General features: G+C 38.8%; 1 protein-coding gene across 3 annotated transcripts; it reads left to right on the top strand.

The window, feature by feature from the left end:
* Positions 1 to 334: 334 nt before the first annotated feature.
* LOC113297375 lies at positions 335 to 7,883 on the top strand. Of its 3 annotated transcripts, none has more exons than XM_026545822.1 (12): positions 335 to 732; positions 1,283 to 1,360; positions 1,764 to 2,879; positions 3,000 to 3,085; positions 3,169 to 3,638; positions 3,771 to 4,151; positions 4,372 to 4,503; positions 4,588 to 4,909; positions 5,030 to 5,257; positions 5,351 to 5,475; positions 5,620 to 5,963; positions 6,460 to 7,883. In XM_026545822.1, exons 1-12 carry the CDS (start codon positions 664 to 666, stop codon positions 7,555 to 7,557), a joined length of 4,449 nt encoding a protein of 1,482 aa, XP_026401607.1. In that variant the 5' UTR covers positions 335 to 663; the 3' UTR covers positions 7,558 to 7,883. The 3 variants fall into 3 exon arrangements, with proteins under 3 accessions (XP_026401607.1, XP_026401606.1, XP_026401608.1); XM_026545821.1 differs by having other exon boundaries at positions 336 to 732; positions 3,771 to 4,223; XM_026545823.1 differs by lacking the exon at positions 335 to 732 and having other exon boundaries at positions 1,281 to 1,376; positions 3,771 to 4,223.
* Positions 7,884 to 8,858: the final 975 nt, after the last annotated feature.

The following is an 8,858-nucleotide window of genomic DNA, read 5'->3' as shown; positions in this document are numbered from 1 at the left end:
GGATATCGGATTTCAGATAAAACTTAACGTAACAAAATCGGATATGTCAAAATCCATTGGATTTTCGTCCGTTAACAGCCCTACATGGTAACATGGAACTAAGAAAATCTCATAAAAATTGCTATAAAACATGAAATTTATTACAGTACATATTGCAATTTTGACCGACCTATGCAACATGAAATTAATATATAGTGCACTTTTGAGTTTTGACCGACCTATGCAAGCTAGATATTACCTCAATGGTTCCAAGTTCTAACAAATACTTATTATCTTGGAAAACGTTTTAAAAAAGTCGGAGTCGGCGTTCCATTGAAATCGGACCCCAAAATAGTGAAGTCGAATTAAATAATTTTTCCCCAAATTAGAGGTTTTTATAGAGAGAGAAGAGAAGAAAGCAAAGAACACGCTCGGTTTTTTCTTTTTAGTGTTCATGGATTTTACAGAAAACCTCTTATAAAACAAGAAAAAGATTACAAATTCAGATCCGTTTTCTAATTACATCTCCAAATTCACGATAGCATTTCTTAACTATCTAATCAAAATCCCCCTTTTTTTAGTTTTGCCCTATCATTTTTCTCCATATATACTTATATATCTCATGGCTAAGAATTTTATTTATGCTAAAGAAACCCTAAATTAACCGTGTTATTTTATTGGGGCATGACGAAGAGGAAGGAACGAATCCTATCAGAACTTTATGATGTGACAGAAAAGATTATGGAACCAGAGGCATGTAAATTTATTGCATTTTCTTCTACTAATTAGGGTTTTTGTTTGTTTGATTGATTGTGCTGTTATCGTGGATAGAAGGTTTAATTGTGACTGGGAAATTTGGTGTTAGGTTATCTTGTTTGTGTGTAATAACAGATCAGACTAGATTTTGTTTTATTTTTCTTTGACACTGCACTCATTTTGTGTTACTTTTAAATTGTGTGTTGCATATTAGGTTTTCTTAAGTTCACCCCTTTAAATTATAATCGAGTATATAGGGTTAATTTAATCATCATTTGAGTACTTATTCATGCTGTACGAGCAGAAGTTGTAGCTAGATAATTTATTTATGTATTGGATAGGTTATTGTGAAGCTATACACGAGATCATGACTTAGTCATTTACTTATAATAAGCGAATTAGGGTTAGTTTTATGTGTGTTTAGTTTTGCCTATCTACCCTAGTTTGGCTTTACCACTGAAAGTTGTAATTCTACTATAGCCATTTGGTGATTGTGTTACTATTATATTGGCGTGTCTAATTTGTTTTTGCTGAATCTGCATTTTAGATCACGCCAGTTTTAAAAGGGAGTTGTCGCATACAAGGACCTGTGGAAGAGACAGATCAGGACGTTCAGAAGAATACGGTGAGACATTAGCAGGGTAAATTCATGTTATGCTACTCTACAAAACTATTGTATTATGGTACATTTTGGGACGATTTTTTAAAACTTGGAATCTAGACTGAAATAGAGTTGCCGTGCATGCTGTTACTATTACCTTTTGTGAGTTCTGGAAGCATTGGTTCTTTACTTTTTGAGACCTCTATTTGAGATGGACACATTCAGGGTTTTTGGAAACATTGTGAACTTACTTAACACTAGAATATCGATGGTGCTTGCTATATCTATTATCTTCCAACTGCTATGTCTCATTATCATAAGACTCCGAAACATGATTTTTGAAGAATTCTGTATCGTTTATACTTCTATTTTTCTAGGTGCCATTTTAAATTGGCAGGCTCTTACACTTTTACCTCGATAATAACAGAGATCACGTCGAGGTGAAAGGAGATTTGGCGGGGTTTCTCTAAGTGAAAAGTTTTGTATGAGAGAAGAATCTGGAACATGCAATGTGTGTGCTGCGCCTTGCTCTTCTTGTATGCATTTTGATCGAGTAGCGTCACGCATGGATGTAAAATCTGAGGATGAGTGTTCAGATGGAACCTCAAGAGGAAAGGAAGCCAGTCGCTGTTCTTTTAGTGTTACTGGTGTGTTGCCCATTTCGAAGAATATAACGTTGCAGAAACGTCAGTGTGCTGCGGCTAGTGAAACAAGTAACGTCTTCAGCGCATGCTCAAGTCATGATTCGTTTTCAGAAAATGCTGAAAGCAAGGCAACCGAAGATATAGAGATGCTTCCAGTAGTTTCATCAGGTGGAACTTTAGAGTGTCATGGTGATAACATTTCATGTGTCAGCGGGGTTAATGATGCAGGCCCGCCAGTTGCAGATCATCCTAGTTCCAACATGAAATGGAAGAATGTATCATCTAGTTCAGCATCTGTTAGTAGCCTCCATCCAAAAATATCTGAGAAAGACAATCTTGTTCAGTTGGTTACGGGTTCTGTGAATGGTATTAAATGTGAAGTGGAAGAGAACCGTGGGAAGTTTAGAAAGCCAAGCGTGTATACAAAAGAAATCATACGTCCAACATCAGCCAAACAAGAAGTTCATTTAGAAGAAATAAGGAGCCCGTCTTCACGCTCTAGAAGTGGTAAATTGGCACCTTGTAATGCAGATAACAAAGATTTGAAAGAAAGCTCTTCTTCACAGCGCCAGGCTGATCCTTTTGAATTATTAATGCCAAATGCTTCAACAGCCAATAGTGCCAGTACAAATAAACAAACTTCCGAAAACCGTGACGAAAATCTTGCTAAATTGGAGCACAATAAAACTAGATGTATGGAAAATGGTTCCTCTGGCCAGGAAGCTGGAATCGATGTGGAAATTGGGGGTTCACCATCTGAATCTGTGAAATGTTTGGACCTCAATGAAATAGTTGAGAAGCCCGTTGTGTTGCCTGAATCTTCTGGTGTGCGGGACAGTTCTTTGCAGGTGCAGTCTCAGCCTGTTGATGAGAGTGATGGCTCTGAAGTTGAGGAGGATGTGAGTATTTCTTTCTCTGCTTATATTATTAATTTCATGAGAAAGATTTGTAAGATGTTTTATTTGCTTAAGAATTCAACAGAGCCCTAGTAAATTTTACATATATCTCACCTGCAACAGGTTAAGGTTTGTGATATCTGTGGGGATGCTGGTCGAGAAGACCTGCTTGCTGTATGCAGTCGTTGTGGTGATGGGGCAGAGCATACGTAAGTCTGTTGCTGTTGTATTATATGTCACTTATTTTTAAGTTACGCCCTCCAAGGGTTAAATGGTTTTTTTTTTCTATAAGTTATTGCATGCGAGAAATGGTGGATAAAGTTCCAGAAGGTGATTGGCTTTGTGAAGAATGCAAATTTAAGGAGGATGCTGAAAAGCAAAAGCGAGATAAGCCAGAAGCAGCAGTTGAACCTACAAAACAGTCATGCATAGATGAGAAAGAAAGTACGCCGAATGTTAAAGTCTTAAATAAGTCGGATGTAAAAGCATTAGACGCAGAGTCCAAATTATCTCCCAAGATAGGTTCAAATGTAAACATCTCGTCAAAAAGGCATTTAGATAATGTTGAAGGGGTTTCTGCTGTAAAACGACAAGCTTTTGAATCCAGTTCTGGATTGTCAAAGCCATCAAGTTCAAACAAAGAAGCTGCGGTTTCAAAGGTGGGTTCCTTTAAGAGCACATCGTCAAAGATGGTGCAACGAATAGAGTCTCCCACTTCAAGTACCAACCCATCACAAAACCATTCTCGGCAACATTTTTCTGGTAAGTGTTTTGGTTACTGGTTTATAGATACGCTAATATTGTACACCGCCTAGCTTAAAGCTAGTGTTCTGCTATATACAAGAAGGAGGCTTGAATTCTTCCTTCAGCTCTAAATCCTGTTGTTTCCTACAGGTACAAGTACCCTTCAAAAGTCAAATTCTTTCACTGAACCAAAGGGAAAATCTGCACAAGAAGATTCCACTCTTAAGTTCAAATTGAGTGAGACAAAAAAAACTAGCAGATCCTCGTCATTCGACCATCGGTCATACTCTACCGTAAAAGAGAGAGAGGATCCTCCTCGTCTCGCTAGTAAGGACGACCTAAGAGGGTCGAAAGTAATAAAGGACTGTAGCCCCTTTGAGAGGAAAAATTCCTCCAGACCAGATCGGTCTGCGGTTCCTTCACCGAAACCTGGATCTGGTGGAGGTGCTACTCCAAAGGCTGATAAAAGTGCTCATCAGGGTGAGAGTGCTTCAGGATCATTCTCAGCCACCAACGGACGTAGTATCAAGGGTAATCCGGCAGTACCCAAATCATCAAAGTCGCCTCCACTTTTGATTATTAGAGACAGTAGAAAATCTCTAGGTAGAATCTCCCCCCCCCCCCCCCCCCCCCCCCCCCTCTCTTCTCTTCTCCTAAAATTTACCAGTTTTTAGTATAAAATTCGTTGTGGTGCAGTCTTGCTACTTGTGTGTATTTCTCGCACCATGATGTATTCGTTCTTGGCATGCAGGTGGCAGCGGTGATCTTAAGAGACAGTCTTCAGTGTTACCCCGTGGCATTACTGCATCACCAAAGAGCACTATGAACCTTTTAGATCGAAAACCAAGTAAAGTTAGTCTTAAGGATGAACCAGCTGGAGATGGTAGTACTCGTTATCACAAATGTAAAGAAACAGGTCATAATGCTCAATTTTGCTCACTTAATTACCGTGTTTCTATTGTTGAAGGTCCTGGTGCAAGATTTTTAAGTGATGCAGTGAACAAAAGAACTAAGTTGAAAGCTGCAGATGAAGTTCTATTGTCAAAAAGATCTGGAGAACACAAAAAGAGTGGAACTCCTGATCAGTCGGAAGATTTGACAATGTCCTGTGATAATGTTAGCCGGGAAGTTGTGTCTAGTGATCAGACCTCAATCTCATCAAGTTGCTTGAAGGGATTGACTTCCAACAATATAGTTCATGATGGGCAGGAGAATTTCAAGGGTGTACCATCCTCCGTAGTTTCCCTGTCAGGCATTTTGTCAATTCCGCAGTACGATTATATATGGCAGTACGATTCCTTCTATCTCTTGTCTTTCTGTGCATGAGTGCGACATCTCACACTTGCATATCAGCTTTGGTTTTGCATCTGTGTGAAATCCTAATGTGTTGATTTCCTGTTTACTGGTAGAGGTGGATTTGAGGTGCAAAAAAGTGAGAGAGTTGTTGAGTTATTTGATGGGATTCAAGCACATTTATCCATGGGTTCATCGCCCAAAGTTCCTGAGGTGGTAAGCAAGTTCCCTTACAAAGTGTTATTGGAGGAAGTACCCCGGTCGACCGCATGGCCAGCACAGATTCAGCATCAGGCTACGGAAGAAAACATAGGTGTCTATTTCTTTGCGAAGGATATCGAAAGGTTTGTCTTTTATCACATTACATAGTCGAGTATTTAAATACATTTGGGTGACACTTAATATATTGGTTTTGCCTTACGTGTATCATGAAACAGCTATGAAAGGAACTATAAAAGGTTATTGGAAAACATGATTAAGGAGGACTTAGCTCTGAAAGGGAACTTTAATGGAATTGAACTTCTGATTTTCCCGTCGAACCAGCTGCACGAGAGATCTCAACGTGAGTACTAGTAAACAAGTTGCAGCAATTTTCTAAGCACCTAGCTTTATTACTCCCTATTTCTTTCATCATATTACCATTTTCAAAGTTTATGAGGTATGGCCGTATTCTTGTACCGATGAACTTAGGTTGTCTTATGAACAGGTTGGAACACATTATTTTATATGTGGGGTGTATTTAAGGGAAGAAGGGTAGATGAGAGTGTTCGTTCTCAAAAGGAGACTTGTGGAAACTCGTATGAGATACACTTGGCTGGAGGGTTACCTTACCCTGCTGTGGTTGATTCACAGAGGGAAGGTCTTTCAGGTAATGTAAAAGGGTTATCTGCATCCAGCTCTTTGTTGAGCTCACAAGAAGCAATCACATATCCCCCGTCATCCAGAAAGTTAGATAAGAGTTGCCACAAAGAAGGGCCATATCTCGGGAATGAGGTTTCAAAGAGTCACGTGCAGGCACCCGTGGAAAGGAAAGGACGCAACATGTTAATGGTAATATTTTTATTGTGTTTGTGCAGCATGTAGTTCAATGTGCAAATATTATTTTATAGCCTGCTTGTTAGTTGCTATTTCTACTCTTTAAGTTCAACCTGGTCTGTGGTCTAAATTTTTAACTGTTTTAGCTTTGTAAAGTGCATTCTTGTTTTCATTTATCTGCATTTGAGTTGCATTGACTTTTCCACTTGGACCTGCGCTATAGGGTAGGACAGCAATCTGTTTTGAACTGTATTTTTATATAGAATAGGCGCTAGTTGAAAATACAAGTTGGCATATGCCAAAAGAACCCTCCTAACCACACAATTATTAGTTATACTAATACTGTCATTGTTAAGCTTTTCACTTCCTAATTTTTGGACATGTATATATTGGACAATCAAGCATGATTTTTGCATGAGAAAAGAACTACTGGTAAAGATTGATCAGGATGATGTTGTTCCTTAGCCTGTACCTCCTTGATTGTGTACTTATTCATTTGTATGTTGTACAGGATGATGATAGAGATAATGTAGAGATTAGTGAAAAGGAGCTTGATTCATGCTCTGTTCTAGCTGGCCAGAACAGTGTCCTTCAATTTGGTAATAATAGAATGCTGGTAGACTTGAATAAGTTCGATTGCTCTGAGGCAAATATTCCATCAACTTCATCAGACTGGAAAGAGATATCATCCGGCCCATACCCGGTTACTTCTACTTCTCCTGCCCAGGATTCAAACCCTATTCACAGTGCAGTTGAAAAGAAAATTAAGGACATAAGTAACGTTGATGAAGTGATACCCATTGGAAATATCAAAGATGAGGATGTTATGTTAGTAGACACAATAGCTGCTTTCACGGGTAATCTGTTGAAGCAGGAAGATGGAAACAGCTCCGTGTTGCCATCCAGCAGGAAACGCCCATGTCCGGCTGCCTCGGACGTTCTCTGTCAAGGTTCTGCTGGAATCCCTAGTAGTACAAGTCATTCAATTCCGCTGGATGATAAGTCAGATCACACTTTAGTTGATGAGAAGAATGAATGCAAGAAATTGAAAACTAGTTATGGCTGCAATGATGGAAGTAGTAGCTCCACAGGAAAGATATATTTGGGTGGAAGTTTTCCTATGAAAGATCGTGGACATGATGCTGAGGAAAATATGGTTACTGGTGAGACAAGGAAGTCGGAAAGGTTCATTTTTCCTGTTGATTTAAACTGTTCGAGTGACTGGCCAGAAGAAAAAGACACCATGCCGTTGCAGGTTATTTCATCTGATGATGAAGATCAGCCAGAACATCACTTCCCTAATTTAGAACTTGGTTTAGGGGGTAAGATGAAACCAACATTAAAACAGGGAGGTTTGCCGTTTTTTGCAAGATTAGACGGGAAGAAAGACCCAAGTAAGCATCCAGATGATGCAGTCAAGAAGTCGGGTAGCTTGGATGTTGCATTGGGTTCTCTTTCTCTATCTCTAGCATTTCCCTTGTCATCAGTCAAGAAGGAGCAAACCACTGCAAACTCCTCTCTGAACCATCTTTCAATACCGGGGCAACTTTTGCCTGAGAGGCGGTCACCACCCAACATCGACACATCAGTACTGGACTTGGCTTTGTGACTGCCAGCACATTGTTGTAAATTGTGCCTCTTCAGTTATTAGTTGTATACCAGGATCATCAAGGATGATGGTCTGGAAAGTTCTCTCACGAGAACTTATTAGTCGATTTCTTCCCATCTGTCTATAATCATAATCATAAAATGTCACTCTACAAGGTTCATTTTTTTTTTTTTGTTCTTTTTGTGGGTGGGAAAGTTGTTTGCTTAGTCAAACTCGAAACGGCTGTTTGTATAAAAAGAGAACTAAACGGCCGGACTCCTTGCAAAAAAAAAAAAACACAGATGCCTTCCATATCTGCAAGTCTCTGAAAAGGATTTTGTACTGTTTGTTTGTCTTCTTTTATTTGATCTGTGCATGTTGAACCCTAACAGCAGGTTTGGTTGAGAGAATCGAAGGCCTGAATTTAGCTGTGGTAATCAAATTTTAAGAATTTACTTCCATATAAGAATTTTAGGAATTTAGTTGCAATTCGATCCTATAAAATGACTTTAGAGCCCAACATTTGATAATTCAAATAGTTGCCAAAATTCTCGTGTAAAATAGAAAAATTCACATTCAAAATTTCAAAACAGAACGGTAACTTTTGTAATCTGCATGAGATAAGCAGTAACAAAACAGTTGGTAGTTTCGGAGGTAGGAGTTAAGTATTTTAGAGCAACTTTAGTCATGAGTTGCCAAATTCCCAAATTTCCATCTCATATATGGCTTTTTTTGTTGCAATTTGGTTTGCGGCGCAACGGTAGGGTAATTCCTATACTTCAACACAGTTTAAATCAGCGTTTGAGCAGAAACGTTATTAATAAATCCGTGGTATTAAACGTAATTATAAATTACGTCTCGTTTACGACGCGATTGTTATCATTCTCAACTTCTCATAATAACTTACCATGTTAAGCAGTAATTCACCACAAATAACATATAAATAATCAATATCATTTTCACAAGTATGAAATTCTCTGTTGTAGATACCTAAAATTAGATGAAGGGGTACAACTGAGATTTAGGGTTTTGAGTGTGAGTTGCGAGAGGTTGAGCACGAAAAGTCTTCGCTTAAACCAAGAGAAATGGTCGTTCGGAGACTGCTTCAGTCACAAGAGAGAAGTGTTAGAGCAATGCTCGGTTTAACCCATAAATTTTGCCATCTCAATCTTGTTGTCAATGTCAGATGAAGAAAACTATTTCTTGATTTCTTGTCTATTAAAGTCAAGTCTCGGACTAGGATTAGAAGTGTGTAGTTGAGTATCAGACATCACTAAATAACCCCCGAAAATTGAAGACTGGAGATCAAAAGAAGACATCAA

Source organism: Papaver somniferum, chromosome 7, assembly GCF_003573695.1.
Source record: "Papaver somniferum cultivar HN1 chromosome 7, ASM357369v1, whole genome shotgun sequence".
Classification (NCBI taxonomy): domain Eukaryota; kingdom Viridiplantae; phylum Streptophyta; class Magnoliopsida; order Ranunculales; family Papaveraceae; genus Papaver; species Papaver somniferum.
This window is presented reverse-complemented; position numbering and strand designations above follow the sequence as displayed.